This window comes from Somniosus microcephalus, chromosome 33, assembly GCF_052327205.1.
Source record: "Somniosus microcephalus isolate GS21.2 chromosome 33, FLI_Smic_1.0, whole genome shotgun sequence".
Classification (NCBI taxonomy): Eukaryota; Metazoa; Chordata; class Chondrichthyes; order Squaliformes; family Somniosidae; genus Somniosus; species Somniosus microcephalus.
This window is the reverse complement of record NC_141019.1, coordinates 30808351-30828977: the sequence shown is the minus strand read 5'-3', so window position 1 is coordinate 30828977 and position 20627 is coordinate 30808351. Positions and strand designations below refer to the sequence as shown.

The window sequence follows — 20627 nt, the reverse complement described above, 5'->3', positions numbered from 1 at the left end:
CTCCTTCCTCCCCCCCCCCTTCCTCCCCCCCCCCCCAAAATTTGTGAATTTGAACATCAGTCAGATATGGGACCTAAACATCTCCAAAATAGGGCTCCAACATTCTACACTACCGGGCTCTGATATTCACAGAACTGCCCCAATACACCGCACAAACGTGTATTCCATTACTTCAAGCCAACACGAATACTTAACCAAATTGGACTGAATCACTATACCTGGGGATTTGCTTACTACACTAATAGCAGAAGTCAGTCTGTAAACTAGAGCTTCAGCACTTACACAGCGACCATGTTCTTAATTCCAGGTTCCTGCCCATTATTTTTGGTAGACATAAACACTCAAAATCGTACCCCTCCAAAACTTAAAAATGTCTTCTCTACCTCCCTTTCCTTCCTTCTAGTGTGCTCTCTTGAAGGAGTCAAGCCTTGCTGGGATAGAGTGCCATAGGTGCTTGCCTAGATACTAGATATTGGCAAGTTCTTTCATTGTGGGCACATCACAAGCTCAATCCGGTCCTTGCCAAATGTGCATTTTGCAGCAGAGCTCGCTGAATAGCGATCAGGAGTGGGTAACCCGAGCTGACCTTTTTTTGTGTTTCCTTCTCCCTAGCCCAGGGACAATAGAGCAATTGCAGTGCCCACCACTGCCCTACACAAACCAGGGATCAAACCTACAGCCTTCCAATGTGCATGGCTCCGTACCACAGCAGTGCCACTGAGGAGCAGTTGGATATGATGGCAATAGCAGGAAATCTTTCTTTTAAAAATATTTGGATTTGACCTAGTCAGCAAAATAATATCGGAGGGTAAAAAAAGGTTACTATTGTGGTACACTGCAGCTTAAACAAAACAGAGAACTTACAAAAACATTTCAACATTCAAATAGGGGCCCCAGGAACGGTACTCATATAGAAACCAAAAGACCTCCACATGCCAATCTCCCCAATCAACCTTCCTTTCATAATCACTCTGAAATCAAGACCAGTTGGAGACTGTATTCAATAACTAAAAGGGAAGGTAATTGGATTCTGCACATTTAAAGGCAAGTGCAGAGCAGATGGCAGTAAGTGCACCAGACACCTGCCGTAATTCTCACACCTTCGATGTATAGGTACTTACTACAATACACAGGCACTGGTGTAGCACCTACCAATATCCTGTGCCACCGACCACTAAGACAATGGGTTCCCTATCTACGATTCCACAGCGAGTTTGCAACTTTTGGCCAGAAACTCCAGGCCATCCTCCTACACCAACTAGTAGCTGATCAGAGTGGACATAAGCTCTGGGAGTAGGTTACCCCACCAGAAAAAAAAAGTGAATGGCCCAAAGGAACACTAAAGAACCCATTGAAAAACAATTATTTCAAGACAGATGCTATGCTAATTGAGTTTTATCAGTTCATAGAATGCTCCAGCACAGAAGCAGGCCATTTGGCCCATTGAGTCTGCACTGGCTCTTGCGAAGAGCAATCCAGTCAGTCCCACTCCCCCGCTCTTTCCCCATATCTCTGAAATTTGTTCGCCTTCAAGTATTTATCGAATTCCCTTTTGAAGGCAACTATTGAATCTGTTTCCACGCCAGTTCTGTTTATTATTTCCAAGAAATAAAAATTCACCATTGTAGCACAATTGCCTGAAATTGTTACCCTGTTGGATCCATTATTTACCAACAAACACACTTGGCTGCGAAGTGTTCGAAGGAGTACTGCTTCAATAATCACAGTATTTACTGGGCACACTGCCTGCCCTGGCCCGCCCACTCCTCACTGACAGATCACTTTAATTGATCGACAGCGCAGGCGGGCCAATGGGGAGCGCGAGTGCAAGGCGCAGCCGACAACGGAGGACCCGAACAAACCAATCAGCGTCCTTCGCACCGAAAAAAAAAGGGGGCGGGACCTCGGCCCCGATCCAGCAAACGTGCGGCCGGGAGCTCCGATTGACCACGGCGCCTTGTCAGTCACGGTCTCCCTTCCCCCCCCCCTCCGCCTCATCCTCCGCTCACCTCTCGAACGCCAGGCGGACGACGAAGATGCCGATGGCCAGCGGGAAGGCGAAGAACAAGTCGCCGGCTTGCGGGTACTCAGCGCCGTCCGTGTTCTTCAGGTCGGCCCAGGTGACGTTGTGAGGGAGCCAGAAGCGCTCGTTCCAGAACCAGGCTGCGAAGCCGGCCATGTTGGGAGTGGATGAGGCGAGTTTGCGCTCCTCTTCTTTCTCGCACTCCGTTTCTCCCAGGCGGGGCGGCGCCGAACTGCCTAATAACCACAGGCTGACGTCACCGATCGGGGGCCCTGCCCTTTTTACATCACGTCATCCAGGGCGAAGAGTGCCCTGTCGCGCTGCAAACGGAGCAAGGCTGTGTTCCGGTGCTATATATATTATAATAATAATAAGGCATTGTTGAGGTACCACTAACATTCCCTGCAATACTTTTAACTATTCATAAGCAAGGCGATCTATCATTGCAAGCCAGACAAAGTGTTATTAATGCTGCACTGCCAATTGTCACCATGTGAATACATTATACCTTCCAATAACTGATCAAAAGAATCCCTAACTTAATTTTCCTTTAATGTCACAAGCTACGTTGCACAACGTAGTCAAAAGAACAGCTGTGGGCTGGATAGGTGTGCTGGAAGTGTCTGAGAGATGTGATGACTGATTCTGAGAATCAGAAAAATGTGATAGATTCTTTTTGTGCTCGAGCCCGTAATCTTCTGATTCAGGGACAAAAGTACATATAACCTCGTAACAAATTAAATGCCACACTATTGACAATGCCATGAAGCTTTCGTTTCTGTAAAATACTGTGTGTGGTATCTGTGACTTACAGGGTCTTCCACACTTGGGAAAGAACATCCACAACGCACCACAGTCAACAGATCAGCTCATTCAAAGTATTGTCTCCAACCTCCCTTTCCTCTCCAAAGTCCTTGAATGTGTTGTCGCCTCCCACATCCATACCCATCTTTCCCGCAACTCCATGTTTGAACCTTTACAATCAGGTTTCTGTCCCCGCCACCGCACTGAAACAGCCCTATTCAAAGTCACAAATTATATACTCTGTGACTGCAGTAAACTATCCCTCCTCGTCCTTCTCTGCAGCCTTTCGCACGGTTGACCACACTATCCTCCTCCAATGTTTCTCCTCCGTCGTCCAGCTGTGTGGGACTGCACTCACCTGGTTTTCATAGAAACATAGAAGATAGGAGCAGGAGTAGGCCATTCAGCCCCTCGAGCCTGCTCCGCCATTTAATGAGATCATGGCTGATCATCCAAATTCAGTACCCTGTCCCTGCCTTCTCCCCATATCCCTTGATCCCTTTAGCCTTAAGAAATATATCTAACTCCTTCTTGAATATATTTAATGAATTGGCCTCCACTGCCTTCTGTGGTAGAGAATTCCACAGGTTCACCACTCTCTGGGTGAAGAAATTCCTCCTCATCTCTGTCCTAAATGGCTTACCCCTTATCCTTAGACTGTAACCCCTGGTTCTGGACTCCCCGGCCATCAGGAACATCCTTCCTGCATCTAGTCTGTCTAGTCCTGTTAGAATTTTATAAGTTTCAATGAGATCCCCTCTCATTCTTCTAAACTCCAGCGAGTATGAACTGAAACTTGACGTTATTGACAAAATATATTTGAAAGCATTGCTCTATGATGAATAATGAGCCCTTCTGCCATTCAGGTGTGCACCAGAAATATCGCCTGCCCATCTTGTGCTCAATTCTTTCCGAATTGGTGGAAGACACTATGCTGACAGACCATGAAGCTCAGGCTAAAACTGTTAAATATTATTTATTAAACTCAAGTAAAATTATACAGAAGCAAAACTAAATCAGACTAAAAAAAAAAGGGCTTAGTTCTCACTGTTTTGCTGGAACCCAAAGTGTTTTTCTGAGTTTTTTACATAAACATCATCATTACGCTCACAGTGTCTTGCATCACCACAGCGATCTGTACATGTGATGGAACTGTGTGAACTGAACCAATGAAATGTTGCCATATTATGCCCAGATGCAGGCAGTTTCTGGCTACAAAACTGTCGCTCAAGATAGATTTCAAAAGTACAAGGGCAGTCTCTACCTGGCTGAAGCAACTAGCATATCATCAGGACAAAGCAAAACTGTGAAAGCCATGCTAGCAGGGCTTCCTGGTGGGACTGCAATTATAAATAACATCTGGGTTGTTCCCCAACAGACAGCGCACACCAGTGAGAGGTTGTAGGCATATCTGTATTTAACCTTTCAGAGGGCTGGAACAAGTGACTGTAAGTATAAGCAATTAACAACCCGGTGATCCGTATTAACTAGTTCTATCCTGTGGGTGAGCTTTGCGTCTTCTAACAATTGTTAGCTAACACAAAGAGCTCAGTCCTAAGTATCCATGCATGTCTGTTGGAAACTACAGATTAACCCATCCATATTGCAATAAATTATCTGTCATTTGATTAGCTAGCGTTGAAAGGGTTACTGGGGCAATCACAGTCCGAGGAGCAAATTCCCATGCAATTAAACATTGTAAAGACTTCAGACAGAATGGCGTATTCCAGTCAGAACTATGTATCCATACACATACAGAAGAGTAAACCCCTGTTAGCTGGCACTTTACAGAAACCAATTTAACATTGCCCAGTCTACTCGTGAGCAACGCCATGGGAGGTCCAGTAATACCATTAAAGAAAGATGGTAGGGTGAAAGTGTGTAAAGTTGTACCTGGGGCTCTCCGGCCCCACTGATTATACCCCTTTTATAATCCTTGTTCTCGGTGTTCCTATTTGTACAGAGGGGTGAATTCACAGAACACGGCAACATAGAAGATAGGAGCAGGAACAGGCCATTCGGCCCCTCGAGCCTGCTCCGCCATTCAATGAGATCATGGCTGATCATCCAAATTCAGTACCCTGTCCCTGCCTTCTCCCCATATCCCTTGATCCCTTTAGCCTTAAGAAATATATCCAACTCCTTCTTGAATATATTTAATGAATTGGCCTCAACTGCCTTCTGTGGTAGAGAATTCCACAGATTCACCACTCTCTGGGTGAAGAAATGCCTCCTCATCTCTGTCCTAAATGGCTTACCCCTTATCCTTAGACTGTGACCCCTGGTTCTGGACTCCCCGACCATCGGGAACATCCTTCCTGCATCTAGTCTGTCTAGTCCTGTTAGAATTTTATAAGTTTCAATGAGATCCCCTCTCATTCTTCTAAACTCTAGCGAATATAAGCCCAATCGACCCAACCTCTCCTCATACGTCATTCCTGCCATCCCAGGTACCAGTCTGGTGAATCTTCGCTGCACTCCCTCCATGGCAAGAACATCCTTCTTCAGATAACAACTGCAATTCTATGAGCATTGGCAGTTTGGCACCCCTCCATTACCTCATCCAAATGGCCACTCTTCCTGCGTGACCCTAGACAACGAAAGATAGGAAGCTATTCCACCACAGAAGGCTCCACAATCAAACCCGATCATGTCCAGAGCTCTGCCTTGCATGAGATTATAAAATCTCTGAATGAAACCATTTCGCATTCATTTTCAGTTAGCCAAGCACTGCAAATTTAAAATGAATAAAGATTGTTGGAGAGAAAGCCTGAATTGTAACAGTTCATATACTTAAGGAGGGGTCACTAGAAAGCAACCAGGAGCAGGAGCCCTGACCTTTTCTTGCCCTTCCTAACCCAGGACTGTGAGGTTAATTGTAGCACTGATATCACCTCCCCAGCTGATAGCAGCTAACTCAGCATAGATTGGAAGTCAAACATTGGTTCTTCCTGATTGGAATGGCTCAGTTCTACACATGCATTGCACTTATCAACAGAGCTACTGGGGAAGCTGAAGGCTATTTATCTTGTCTTGAAAAATGGCTGGCGTCGTGTTTGCCTCCTCTGCTAGTTAGTTATAGAAATCTAGCAGATTATGATATCAGAGGCCCATCTGTGTAATGGGTATTTGACATCAGCGGTACAAAACTACAGGAACACAATCCGCACATTATGACACCAACAAATTCAATTCACAGAGATGGAATTGTCAGAAAGTGCAGAGGCACAAAGTCCGCCTTATACAGAGAGTTGGCTGCGAATTTGAAACCGACTGTTACACACTTCAGGAATTCCGATGCTGTCATAAGTAGTCATTAGAATCCTGAGTTTGTATCACAACACACTCCCTGCCAACTGTCATTTTGTATAAGAAAATAAATCTTCCATAAAAACGCCTTATCGCATTTCTTTGAAACATCTCAAATCAGTTCACACACAATGGAGTCGAATTACACTGCCTTCACCTGCCGTTAATGGGGCAGTAACAGCCTCAAGATGTGGTCGGTAGTCTTACCGCCCCGTTAACAGCGGTGATGCAGCCGGCTCCATTTTGAAAGGGGCCAACTGCCGGGTGTCCAAAGTGCCCGCCCGTTTCAGACAATAAGCCCCTTTTACTATTGGAGTCCTATGTCGTAAATAGGACCCCGATTGTCATTTTTGGTGAGAACCGGTCAGCGCCTAACCCCAACCCAACCAGTTTCACGGGCGATGGAACTGACCGCCAAAATTAAGTGTTGAATTCTTTTCGCGGACCTCGGAGTGTTCCTCCGGGGCCCACAAGAATAATCTGGGCCACTGCTGCCCCGGGACCACCACCCTCCGAGTTCACGACTCCCACCCCCCCCGTAACTTACCTTGCTGGCAGCCGCCCCAGCCCGGTCTTGAGGCCTCAATCCGGAGAGCAGCTTCAGGACCCCTGTTTGACACCCCGCAGCTTGCCTGCCAAATTTAAATGAGGCCGGGGCCTCAAAATGGCGGGTGCCTCTATGCCACCGATCAATCAGGTTGCCCAAAGGTCAAAATAGACCCCAATGAATTACATTTAAAGTGCATTGAATGTTGTCGTGCAGGCAAGCACTGCAGCTATTTTTGTGCACAGCAAGATCCCTCAAACAGCAATGACTGAGTAATTTGTTTTGCCGTGGTGATGGTTGAGGGAGGAATGTTGGCCAGAATACTAAGAGAACTCCCTGCTCATTATCAAATACTCCCATAGGATCCTTAAAGTTCACTTGAATCGTCAGAACTGCCAGATGGGGCCTCGGATTAACGCCTCATCCAAAGGACAACACCTCCAACAGTGCAGCGGAGGCCTCAGCACTGCACTGGCGTGTCAGCCTAGATTATGTGCTCGAGTCTCTGGAGTGGGACTGGAACCCAAGACTGCTAGCAACTGAGCCAACCTGACATATTATCAACATATCGCATGGTGATGAATGATTATGAATTAATAGTTGGCCAGCAAGTTGTTTGCCTCAGGTTCCTCTCTTCAGCAAATTGAGGTTTGCCGCTGAAGAAGGAGTCAAACAATCGGGAATGCAAATCCAGGAAGTATTGTGTCGAAAAATCCTCCCCTGTGTCACAATCCTGTAACAGGGAGGACCTGTAATACCAGGGAACCTCTCGCACAATGTTCAAAAATATTATAAAAGGGTTGACAGCCATTTGTTGCAGACATTAATAGGGTGAAAGGTTGAGGCATTGCGCATAAATGTCAAGCGTGCAGCTTGAATGACTCGGCAACGCTACTGGAAACCCAAGATGTGTGATCTGCCCTGAAATACACTCCTACATTTCTATCATGTATACAATATTAAAAAGAGTTACAATTTGAGGAAGTCGTATGACATGTCGTACAAAAGTTCTTTGTTCTTCTTCCCTCCCGAAGGCATTGACTAATGCTGTGATGCACTCCCATCTGTGCTCGCAGTTCTTTGTACCACACCCAAGCCCCAATTCTTCATGTATGAACCGAGACTGTGATGGTCAGGGAGCTATTAGATCGCAGGAAGACCTCACAGCAGAGTCCAATTTTGTCAGCAATGAATGTCTACAGACGCAGACTGCTAGCAGGGGGTCAGTGGATAACAATCAGGAGCTGGCCAAATTTCCCCTCCCGAACTCAGGAATGTTGAGCCATCAGAGGAGCTAGTTCACAGTTTGATGGCAGAAAATGCAATGTCTTGTAGATGCGTTACTTTCTTGTTTTCATTTTTTTTCAATGATTGGAATGCATTTCCTTTATCGGTCAATTTCTCCTCCCCCCTAACACTCTTTTGCCAAAAATAACATTATGGGAAACTCCTTCCCTTGTACTTTGGGAAGATACAACACATGAAATAGATTGGGATGAATATAATGAATCTGGCATTTGAGGTTAGAATTTTGACTGGTATTTCCAGACGCAAGATAAAATAATAATTTTCATTATTTTTCTTGTGACTTGTCAGGAAGTGACATCATAGGTGAATTATAAAAAAATGCTAAACCAAATAACTAATTCCCTGCCCCACAGATGTCACAAGATGTTTTGTTTTATTCTTCCTGCTTGTTAGCTGCGGTATAGTGGGTAGCACCCTTGCCTCTGAATCAGAAGGTTGTGGGTTCAAGTTCTCACTCCAGAGACTTGAGCACAAAAATCTAGGCTGGCAGTACTGAGGGAGTGCTGCACTGTCAGAGGTGCCGTCTTTCAGATGAGATGTTAAAACCGAGGCCCCGTCTACTCTCTCAGGTGGATGTAAAAGATTCCATGGCACTATTTTGAAGAAGAGCAGGGGAGTTATCCCTGGTGGCTTGGCCAATATTTATCCCTCCATCAACATCACTAATACAGATTATCTGGTCATTATCACATTGCCGTTTGTGGGAGTTTGCTGTGAGAGATTTGGCTGCAGCGTTTCCTGCATTACAACAGTGACTACACTTCAAAAGCACCTCATCTTCCGATTAGGCACTTTACAGCCTTCCGGACTCAATATCGAGTTCAACAATTTCAGATCATAACCTCGGCCCCCATTACATTTTTACATATATTTTTTATCCACACCTTTGTTTTGTGCCCTTCCCCCTTTTTTTCTCTCCCACATGGCAGCTGTCTCCCATTCTGCCAGCGCATTTCACACCTAATCTAGAGCCGTCTTTTGTCTCTTTACTAGTCCCATCACCATCTCGTCTGGTTTTGAATACCTCTTAATGTCTCTTCACTTCTCTTTTGTTCTTTCATCCCCATTTCCCAACCCCCAAACTGGCCTTTTAATCTGTTTCATTTCCTGTGTTTTTTTCAGTCCTGACGAAGGGTTTCGACCTGAAACGTTGACTCGATTTCTCTCTCCACGGATGTTGCCTGGCCTGCTGAGTTTTTCCAGCATTTTCTGTTGTTATTTCACAAAGTACTTCATTGGCTGTAAAGCGCTTTGGGACATCCTGAGGTCATGAAAGGCGCTATAGAAATGTAAGTCTTTCTTTTTCTTTTTGCTATCCTGAATGCAGTATTACATTGATAGATTTAGGTAATACATAGATAGTTGTAGACCTGCAGACTTTGTCTGGTTACTCCTATATACAGGAAACTCTCGTTTAAACAGCACCTAAATATCCGGAATTCTCTATTAACTGGCAAAATGCATACTCCGAAAACAACACCTCAATAACGGGAAATGTTGCCAAGTCAGAGTCCGAGTCTCCCGCGGCGGCCGAGTTAGTCAGTGGGGGTAGTTCTCCAAACTGCCACTACTCGGCCTCTTGATGCTGTCGGAAGTCCGAACACCTCAATAACAGGAGTCTGACTCTTTGTTTGTTAAAAATAGCCTTGGTAGATAACCCTCTCCATCATCCGGAATTTTTAATCAACCGGCAGCATCTCGGTCCCGTCGGTGCTGGATACCAGAGAGTTTCCTGTATATTTTTAATTCATTACATTATTAAAAATATTGTTTGGTTATTAAATATATAAAGCGATTTCAAATCAAATTCTCCTTCCACATTAATTTATAAAGCCAAGAACCGCAAGTGTTTTGACATATGGAGAAGACCAGTGCCCTCTAATGGTCGATAAGGCGGAGAGGTCATTAAACAGTATCAAGCCCTATAATTGGATCAGAGGTTGTTAAGGTCTTCAGCTGGTAACTGAGCAACAACTCCAGTCAGTTACCATCAAAACAAAAAATATATTTTTTTAACCAACCAGATGTTCATTTATTGCTGGCAGTAGATTTTGCAAACTGAAATTAGCACATTATCTATAATTAGGAGTAAGTATGGTTTTAAGGCATATTCAAGGTCTCCAAAAAACAGTCTTCTGGTTGGTTATCCCGTTCAAATAAACCAAACACATAAGACTGCCGAAGGAGGGAACCAAGGGTACGGTAGCATAGTGGTTATGTTACTGGACTAGTAATTTAGTAGGCCTGGATTAATGATCCAGAGATATGTGTTCAAATCCCACCTACAGCAGCTGGGGAATTTAAATTCAGTTAATTAAATAAATCTGGAATAAAAAGCTGGTATCAGTAAGGGTGACCGTTTTGTCTTAAAAACCCATCTGGTTCACTAATGTCCTTTAGAGAAGGAACCTGTTGTCAAGTATTACCTTCACCACACGGACTGCAGCAGTTCAAGAAGGTGACTCACCACTACCTTCTCAAGGGCAATTAGGGATGGGCCAGCGATGCCAACACTTGCCCATGAACAAATAAAACGGAAGCATTGATTGATCCCCAACCTTTGCAATCATTGTTCTGGATGCATGTTCTGGAGGGACCGGAAACCCTTGCAGTTGATGTATACCATCAGATTTGATGGTGCTGCTGTTTATCACACCCAGCACTTGGGGAAAAGCCTCCAATGGTATAAAGCCATTTCTTGGCATTTTCAGAAGAATGGAGAAAACTGATATCTGCTTTTCTGCCTCTTTTAGGTTCTCTTGGAGGACACAAATAACCTCCCAGAGATGTCGGGAACATAGGGTCTAATGAGAGGGAGGAATTGAATGAAATCAGTATTTGTAGAGAAATGGTGTTAGGGAAATTGACGGGATTGAAGGCCGATAAATCCCCAGGGCCTGATAATCTACATCCTAGGGTACTTAAGGAAGTGGCCCTAGAAATAGTAGAGGCATTGCTGGTCATCTTCCAAAATTCTATAGATCTGGCACAGTTCCCATGGATTGGAGGGTAGCTAATGTTACCCCACTATTCAAAAAAGGTGGTAGAGAGAAAACGGGGAATTATAGACCGGTAAGCCTGACATCGGTAGTGGGGAAAATGCTAGAGTCCATTATTAAAGATGTAATAGCAGAGCACTTGGAAAACAGTGACAGGATCGGACAAAGTCAACATGGATTTACAAAAGGTAAATCATGCTTGACTAATCTACTGGAATTTTTTGAGGCTGTAACTGGTAGAATAGATAAGGGAGAACCAGTGGATGTGGTGTATTTGGACTTTCAGAAGGCTTTTGATAAGGTCCCGCATAAGAGATTAGCGTGTAAAGTTAAATCACATGGGATTGGGGGTAAGATACTGTCTTGGATAGAGAACTGGTTGGCAGACAGGAAGCAAAGAGTTGGAATAAACGGGTCTTTTTCCGAGTGGCAGGCAGTGACTAGTGGGGTACCGCAGGGATCGGTGCTAGGACCCCAGCTATTCACAATATATATAAATGATCTAGACGAGGGAACTAGATGTAATATCTCCAAGTTTGCAGACGACACAAAGCTGGGTGGGCGTGTGTGCTGTGAGGAGGATGCAGAGAAACTCCAGTATGATTTGGACAGGTTGGGTGATTGGGCAGATGCATGGCAAATGCAGTATAATGTGGATAAGTGTGAGGTTATCCACTTCGGTGGCAAAAACAGGAAGACAGATTATTATCTGAACGGCAATAGATTGGGAAAAGGGGAAGTGCAACGAGACCTGGGTGTCCTTGTGCACCAGTCGCTGAAGGTAAGCATGCAGGTGCAGCAGGCGGTTAAGAAGGCAAATGGTATGTTGGCCTTCATAGCGAGAGGATTCGAGTACAGGAGCAAGGATGTCTTGCTGCAGTTGTACAGGGCCTTGGTGAGACCACACCTTGAGTATTGTGTGCAGTTTTGGTCGCCTTATCTGAGGAAGGATGTTCTTGCCATGGAGAGAGTGCAGTGAAGATTCACCAGACTGATACCTGGGATGGCAAGAATGACGTATGAGGAGAGATTGGGTCGATTAGGCTTATATTCGCTAGAGTTTAGAAGAATGAGAGGGGATCTCATTGAAACTTATAAAATTCTAACAGGAGTAGACAGATTAGATGCAGGAAGGATGTTCCCGATGGCGGGGGAGTCCAGAACCAGGGATCACAGTCTAAAGATTAGGGGTAAGCCATTTAGGACAGAGATGAGAAGGAATTTCTTCACCCAGAGAGTGGTGAACCTGTGGAATTCTCTACCACAGAAGGCAGTTGAGGCCAATTCATTAAATATATTCAAGAAGGAGTTAGATATATTTCTTAAGGCTAAAGGGATCAAGGGATATGGGGAGAAGGCAGGGACAGGGTACTGAGTTTGGATGATCAGCCATGATCTCATTAAATGGCGGAACAGGCTCGAGGGGCCGAATGGCCTACTCCTGCTCCTATCTTCCATGTTTCTATGTTTCACGTCATGTATTGTCCTCTGATAGCTCCTTCTTCTGAAGGTATTGTTTCTGTGGATTTTGGCAACCCTCCAGTCATTTATCATGTGTGAGACTAGACAGTGAGCCTTGGCAGGATATTCAGTTGTGGGGAGCAGGAGGCATGTTCTGTCCTCACATGCACTTTCCCGCAGGGGTCACTGGATAGCGTGCGCATGTGTATAGACATTAGAATAGACCAAACAGAGTCAGGCTGGCCTGTAAGTTATCGCCATGTTTTTTTCCCCTTAGTTTTCCTCTCCTGCTCTCATTAAGGTGCTGACTCATGCTCGAGTGAGGTTCCATGGGTGCTGGGTTCACCCAGTTCCTCACTTAACTGATCATTCCTCACTAAATTGGGATCACCTGGGAATCTCTCACAAATAATGCATAATAAGAGTTGGTGTGAGAGTAGAAACATTCCCATTAGTGTAATCCAAGATGGTCTTGTGGGGTTAGGGTAAAAGGTTGTACCAAAATGGAGGGAGCTTCACTTTGTTGCTGGCAATGCTATATCTGAACTGGGAATGCTTGATACTGGGTACCAAAAGCTCTTGTCAATCTTCATCTTGAAGAGGACAAAGTTCACCAATTATAAATTGGATAACCTAAAGGCAAATGACAAATCATATTTCAGCCTTTGTTTTCTAATAATGTTACAGTGAGCAGTATTAGCCACTTTCTGTAGCACTGGTTTTGAATAACTCAGATAGGTCTATGGGACCATTCCATTTCTGTGCTCACTGGCTCAATCTAGTATTGTCAAATCACAATAAGGCTGTTCCTGCAGACCAAAGACATTTTCACGTATTTCTCCTTGTATGCTTCCAGAGTGAAAATGATGAATCAGTAGTTGGCCAGTGAGTTGTAATAAAAGGACAAACTGTTTCATATTTTGCCAAATACAGTAGCAAAGAAACACAATCGTTGCACCAGCCACTTTGTAATGGGCCACAATGACATGAATCTTGTTATTCATGTGGAAATAACTTATGAAATGATACTGGGTGGCCTGCTGGTGGCGCTGTCCAGGGAGAGTATAAATACTCGGGCTTGGGCCCAGCTTGCTCAGGACATTCTTTAACAGGAACTAGTGAAGGACACAACTAGATCTCCATGTTGAAAAACAGTTGATTAAAGCCTTGTTTAATACTCAGACCAAGTGCCTAGTAGTTTTCTTACATCCTATTTAGAGGATGCACATATCTTGCCTGTTGTGTGTCACACATCCTGCAACGTCCCCGTTTTATCTCACTACAATCTGTTAATAAGCTGTTAATATAAAAACAGCAAATACCTTTTTTTTTTCTTTGCTCTCATTTCCTTGTAGATTACCAACGTTTCCTTTCCTGTATTTATTTTTATGCAGGAATTCCCAAAGAGATGCGATCACTGTCAATCGCAAACAACGTATTTCATGAGTGCACCCTTGTGATTCCCTACATGACAGGTCCCCAATCACTACTGGCCTATCAGGAGGAGGTTCTACGTGAAAACATCTCCCCATAAGGAGGGGAAACCAGAGGGAGCGCTGCCTGCAATACATGACGTGAGAACCTAAAAGAGGCAGAAAAGCAGCTAACGAAAATAGAGGATAACATTGATTTACTTTTGATTAATTTTGTTGATTATACAACAGTAAGTGAATCAACCAGCAAAGAAAGGCTTTATCATTAAGCGGTTCGGGTTCCAATTCATTTTCTCACGAGATATTAATTCAATTGAGGGACCTTTGATTACATCATAAACTGTGAGAGCAAAGCTTCAATAGAAGCAGATCCCTGAGATTGATTACAGGTATTTATTATAAAAATATATATATTAAAGGAAAAGTTCATTCATTGCCACTTCATTTTCATGTTATAAAAGGAGATACAACAGGAGCTGTTTAATAGGGACACCTCAGTGAAAACCCAATTATCCCACAACAAAAATCACAACGATCTTCCTAGCCGACCTGGCCTAACCAGATTGAGGGGATTTGGCTGTCTTAGTAAACCAGCGGGTCAATCTGTAGGAATCACTGGGGTACATAAGAAATAGGAGCAGGAGTAGGCCATTTGGCCCCTCAAGCCTGCTCCGCCATTCAATAAGATCATGGCTGATCCAATCTTGGCCTCAACACCATTTTCCCGCTCTCTCCCCATACCCCTGAACTCCCTTGTAGTTTAAATGTCTGTCAATCTCCGCCTTGAATATATTCAATGACTCCGCCTCTACAGCTCTCTGGGGTAAAGAATTCCAAAGATTCACGACCCCCCGAGAGAAGAAATTCCTCTTCATCTCTGTTTTAAATGGGCGACCCCTTATCCTGAAACTATGCCCCCTAGTTCTAGATTCCCCCACGAGGGGAAACATCCTCTCAGCATTCACCCTGTCAATCCCCCTCAGAATCTTATATGTTTCAATAAAATCACCTCTCATTCTTCTAAACTCCAATACATATAGACCCAACCTGCACAACCTTTCTTCATAAGACAACCCCTTCATCTCCGGAATCAACCAAGTGAACCTTCTCTGAACTGCCTCCAATGAAAGTATATCCCTCCTTAATTTTTGGATCCTGGATTTTTGGAATTATTGTTCAGTTCCCAGCACATCAAGCGGACATCCTACTTATCTGTAGAGTTACTGCTGTCTCGCAGTCATATTTAGCCCCTGTACTTTGTGCTTTAAAACTGCAGGTCAGAAGGAAGCCTGGAAGCAAACACTTTGTGCAGAATCTCTTTGCTGAAATCACAAAGTTTCAGTTGAGGAAAATTATACATGGGAGTGCGGACCACAGCCATATATCACCATTCATGATGTCATTGAAGAGGGGAATCTATCAAAATATCTGTTTCCAGGTCTCCTCTGAACAGGAACCGTAAGATATAAAATACAGAAAGGAGGGCTGTGATGAAATATTCCATTCATCACTGCCTGTGACTGTGGTCGGTTTCAGGTTTCTCCTCACCATTGTATTGTATATCACTGCCTGTGACTGTGGTTGGTTTCAGGTTTCTCCTCACCATTGTATTGTATATTGGAATGTATGGAATGCATTGTGTGTAGGGCTCCGCCCATACCTGGCCCCTATGTAAGCAAGCAGTCTGGCCTCATATCCAGTACTGCAGATCTCCAGATGGAAGATACCTCTCTCCACTGCGTGTTATCTTCTAAGTTAATAAAAGCCTTGTTTTGTTTCGCTAACATCGAGTCTCGGAATTATTGAGGCACATCAATTTTATTAACTTATTTTTCAACACAATGGACCAACTCCTGAAACCCGAACGTTTGGATTTGGATCAGCATGCTCCGGACGCATCAGCACGCTTCGGACACTGGTTTATGTGTATGGAATTCTTCCTGGACAATTCCGCAGCCGTCAAAGACGCTACGGACGCTGCGAGGATGAAACTCGGAATTCTGCGGAATTGGGTAAGCCACCGGGTTTACCCCCTCATCCAAGACGCCGACACGTACCTGGCCGCCTGCGACATCTTAAAGGCGCATTACCAGCAGCCTACGAATGAGGTGTATGCTAGGCATCTGCTTGCCACTCGCGCACAGCGACCTGGGGAATCGGTGGAGGAGTTCCTAGGCACCCTGAAAATGCTTGGCAAAGACTGCAAGTGCCGAGATGTAAAAGCCGCAGTGTACACCGACGAGCTTGTTCGCGATGCCTTTATCACAGGCCTCAGCTCCACTTACATCCGGCAAAGACTGCTGGAAAAAACGGGATTGGACCTGAAACAGGCTGCGGACACCGCGCGATCCCTGGATGTGGCCCAGAGAAACTCGGACGCCTACTCTTCAGCCCGCGCCGTCCACGCCGCCACGTGTGCACCAAGGGCGCCGCCATCGTGGAAGGCATCTTCCCCGCCCGGCAGCCCGACACCGTCGGGGCCCCGCTCTCCCCCCAGAAGCCCTACGACAGCCGCGACGCGTCGGGGACCCAACTGCTACTTCTGCGGGCAGCCAAAGCATACCAGAAACCTGTGCCCGGCGAAAGGCACCACCTGCTTTAAGTGCGGTAAGAAGGGGCACTTCGGGAAGGTGTGCAGAGGGAACCCCGCCGGAAAACCAACCGCCGGAAAACCCGCCACCGCCGCGTGCGCGCCGTGGGAACGGCCATCTTGGACGCCATCTTGCCCGACCTCGTGGGGTCCGCCATCTTATGAGCAGACAGCGTGGACGCCATCTTGTCTCGATCAGGGCCCTACAGTGGCATCGGTCACAGTGGACCAGACCAGGCCGCACCCGCTATCCAAATCAATGGTGGACATCGAGGTAAACGGGTGCAGGGTTAAATGTTTAATTGACAGTGGAAGCACGGAGAGTTTTATCCACCCTGAACTGGCACAACAACTCTCCCTAAAGGTGGTCCCTACTCAGGGTACCATCTCTATAGCTGATAAAACCCAAACGTCGACCATTCTGGGTTACTGCACGGTACAATTGTCCGTTAACGGAACTGTTTATGATAATTTTAAAGTATTAATCATGAAGAATCTATGTGCGAGCGTGATCTTGGGCCTGGATTTCCAGTGCAACCACCAAAGCATCACGCTCAAGTACGGTGGGTCCCAGCCGCCCCTCACAGTGTGCGGTCTGGCTACCCTGAAGGTAAAGCCGCCTTCGCTATTCGCGAACCTTACCCCTAACTGCCGGCCAATAGCGACCAAAAGCAGGAGGTACAGCTGGGAGGACAGGCGGTTTATCGCGACCGAGGTAGACAGGCTCCTGAAAGAGCGCATTATTGAACGCAGCAACAGCCCGTGGCGTGCCCAAGTGGTAGTGGTAAGGGGTAGCGAGAAGAAACGGATGGTGATCGACTATAGCCAAACGATCAACAGGTACACCCAACTAGACGCCTACCCGCTACCCCGCATATCAGAAATGGTGAACCAAATCGCCCAATACCGGGTGTTCTCCACCATCGACCTTAAGTCAGCGTACCACCAGCTCCCTATCAGACCAGAGGACCGCCCGTACACCGCCTTCGAGGCGAACGGACGCCTCTACCAATTCCTCAGAGTCCCCTTTGGGGTGACGAATGGGGTCTCGGTCTTCCAGAGGGAGATGGACCGCATGGTCGATGACCACCACTTGCAGGCAACCTTCCCCTACCTCGACAACATCACCATCTGCGGTCACAACCAGCAGGATCACGACTCGAACCTCGAGAGGTTCCTGGAAACCACACAAAAACTCAACCTCACCTACAACGAGGACAAGTGCGTTTTCAACACCACGCGCCTCTGCATACTAGGCAGCGTGGTGGAGAATGGGGAAATCGGACCAGACCCCGACCGATTGCGCCCTCTACGGGAGCTGCCCCTGCCCAACACTCCCAAAGCCCTGAAAAGGTGCCTGGGGTTATTTTCTTATTATTCCCAATGGGTCCCCAACTACTCCGACAAAGCCCGCCCCCTCTTGAAAGTATCCTCTTTTCCGCTCTCTGCTGAGGCCCACGCCGCCTTCAAAAGTATTAAGCAGGATATTGAGCGGGCCACGCTACAGGCAGTGGACGAGAACACTCCATTTCAAGTGGAAAGTGATGCGTCTGACTTCGCCTTGGCGGCCACCCTCAACCAGGCGGGGCGGCCCGTAGCTTTCTTCTCGAGGACCCTCCAAGGGCCCGAGATCAGACACTCCTCCGTGGAAAAGGAGGCCCAAGCCATCGTGGAGGCAGTGCGCCACTGGCGCCACTACCTAGCCGGCAAACGCTTCACCCTACTTACCGACCAGCGGTCGGTAGCGTTTATGTTCAATAATAAACAGAGGGGGAAGATTAAAAATGATAAGATTCTTAGGTGGCGGATCGAGCTCTCCACCTTCGAGTACGACATCATTTACCGGCCAGGGGCCCTTAACGAATCCCCTGACGCCCTCTCACGAGGGATGTGTGCCAGCGCCACCGGGGATCGGCTACAGACCCTCCACAACGACCTCTGCCACCCAGGGGTCACGCAGCTGTTCCACTTCATAAAGTCCCGTAACTTACCCTACTCGATTGAGGAAGTTCGGTCTCTGACCAGGAACTGCCGCACTTGCGCTGAGTGCAAGCCTCGGTTCTACCGCCCAGATAGAGCCCACTTAATCAAAGCTACACGGCCCTTCGAGCGGCTCAGCTTAGATTTCAAGGGCCCCCTCCCGTCCGTCGACCGCAATGTTTACTTCCTGAACATTGTGGACGAATACTCCCGGTTCCCATTCGCCTTCCCCTGCCCAGACATGACCAGCGCCACGGTCATTAAATGCCTCAACAGCCTGTTCTGCCTGTTCGGTATGCCGAGCTACATCCATACGGATAGGGGGGTGTCCTTCATGAGTGAAGAGCTACGCCAGTACATGCTGTCCAGGGGGATCGCCACGAGCCGTACCACCAGCTACAACCCCCGGGGTAATGGCCAAGTGGCGCGAGAGAACGGGACAGTATGGAAAGCAGTCACTCTAGCTCTAAGGACCAAGGGCCTCCCTATCTCCCGCTGGCAGGAAGTCCTCTCGGATGTGCTCCATTCGATACGGTCGCTATTGTGTACTGCCACTAATGCCACGCCTCATGAACGAATGTTTGTCTTTCCCCGGAAATCCACCTCAGGCGTATCCATGCCGTCATGGCTCTCCACCCCAGGTCCGGTATTCGTGCGAAGGCATGTGAGGGGCCACAAGACGGACCCTCTCGTGGAGCCAGTGTACCTACTCCACGCCAACCCCCAATACGCATATGTCCGGCACGCCGACGGAAGGGAGGACACCGTGTCCATAAAAGACGTCGCCCCAGCCAGTAACGACAACAACCACGGCGATAGCAGCGACAACGATCGCAGCAACCCTTACCCACCCACTACTCTTTCATCACCCCCGGAAGAACATCGACCAACGGCACCCCCACCAACTACCCCTTCAACAACCCTGGCGGCACCCCCGGCAGAGACCCAGGAGGCCCCCGGGGACACCCAGCCGACACCCGCGACACCACATCAGCCACGTCGGTCGCAGAGGACTACCAAACCCCCGGACAGACTAAATCTATAGAAGGGGTGAATGTGATGAAATATTCCATTCATCACTGCCTGTGAATGTGGTCGGTTTCAGGTTTCTCCTCACCATTGTATTGTATATCACTGCCTGTGACTGTGGTTGGTTTCAGGTTTCTCCTCACCATTGTATTGTATATTGGAATGTACGGAATGCATTGTGTGTAGGGCTCCGCCCATACCTGGCCCCTATGTAAGCAAGCAGTCTGGTCTCATATCCAGTACTGCAGATCTCCAGATGGAAGATACCTCTCTCCACTGCGTGTTATCTTCTAAGTTAATAAAAGCCTTGTTTTGTTTCGCTAACATCGAGTCTCGGAATTATTGAGGCACATCAAGGGCAAAATGAGAGACACTAGTGACATGAATCAACTGAGCGGCCTGCGGGTGGCGCTGTCCAGGGAGAGTATAAATACTCGGGCACAGGCCCAGCTTGCGCAGGACATTCTTAACAGGAACTAGTGAAGGACACAACTAGACCGCCATGTTGTAAAACAGTTGATTAAAGCTTTGTTTAACGCTTAGACCAAGTGCCTAGTAGTTTTCTTACGTCAACTAGCAAATGTGCTGACCGCTCCCTTTATAATATTTGGGGCTATGTGGCAAACTAGATAAAGAAGGCTTCCTTTTAAAGGAATGCAATGACCCTTTCCTTGATTATTAATTTGTAAAAATCAGTCCTGGATTTTTGGAATTATTATTTACAAGTAAATATTTTTTAACAAGCAGCTTTGATGGCTCAGTGGGTAAATGCAACACGTGTTGTGCTAATGAGCCAGACACATCAGGAAGGTCCCATATCCAATCCCTTGCCTGTGCTGAGTTAACTAATCTCATGGGGGGATCGGAGGTGATGCTAATGCAACTGTTGACCATAGTATTCCCAGACTAGGGAGGGAAATAACCGTAGAGTTTCCACTTTTGATTGTGTAATGAAATCTGTTTGTCTTGCCTGTATTCGTTTTGCACTCATGTATATTACCCTCCCCCACACGGTGTATAGTTTCACTTCCTCTTTCCTGACTAACCTGGAAGGTTCCAGGTCTTGGCTCTTGGCTCCGCCCCTGACTTCTCTTACATAAAGATCCCAGGATCTGTATGACTCATTCCTGTGAGCCAGTCGGTG

General features: G+C 46.6%; 2 protein-coding genes across 4 annotated transcripts in view; one reads left to right on the top strand and one right to left on the bottom strand.

Moving 5' to 3' along the window:
* cers5 (ceramide synthase 5) overlaps window positions 1-2330 on the bottom strand; it is a 146298-nt gene extending 143968 nt beyond the window's left edge. For all 3 annotated transcript variants that reach the window (XM_085972900.1, XM_085972901.1, XM_085972902.1), the window contains exon 1: window positions 2010-2330. In XM_085972900.1, the coding sequence (XP_085829026.1) occupies window positions 2010-2179 (170 nt within the window). In that variant the 5' untranslated portion in view covers window positions 2180-2330. The remainder of the gene's footprint in view (window positions 1-2009) is intronic.
* On the top strand, window positions 1873-19807 carry LOC147097086 (uncharacterized). The gene is made up of 4 exons (XM_085972528.1): window positions 1873-2195; window positions 9114-9280; window positions 13846-17037; window positions 17137-19807. The coding sequence occupies exons 3-4, from the start codon at window positions 15726-15728 to the stop codon at window positions 19497-19499; spliced, it is 3675 nt and encodes a 1224-aa protein (XP_085828654.1). The 5' UTR covers window positions 1873-2195; window positions 9114-9280; window positions 13846-15725; the 3' UTR covers window positions 19500-19807.
* The last annotated feature ends 820 nt before the right edge of the window (window positions 19808-20627 follow it).

Excerpts from the sequence above, each read along its gene's own strand:
- LOC147097086 (XM_085972528.1), top strand. The coding sequence starts at position 15,726 with ATGGACCAACTCCTGAAACCCGAACGTTTGGATTTGGATCAGCATGCT. Across the intron at positions 17,038-17,136 it reads AAGCATCACGCTCAAGTACG|CGACCAAAAGCAGGAGGTAC; the intron begins GTGGGTCCCAGC and ends GCCGGCCAATAG.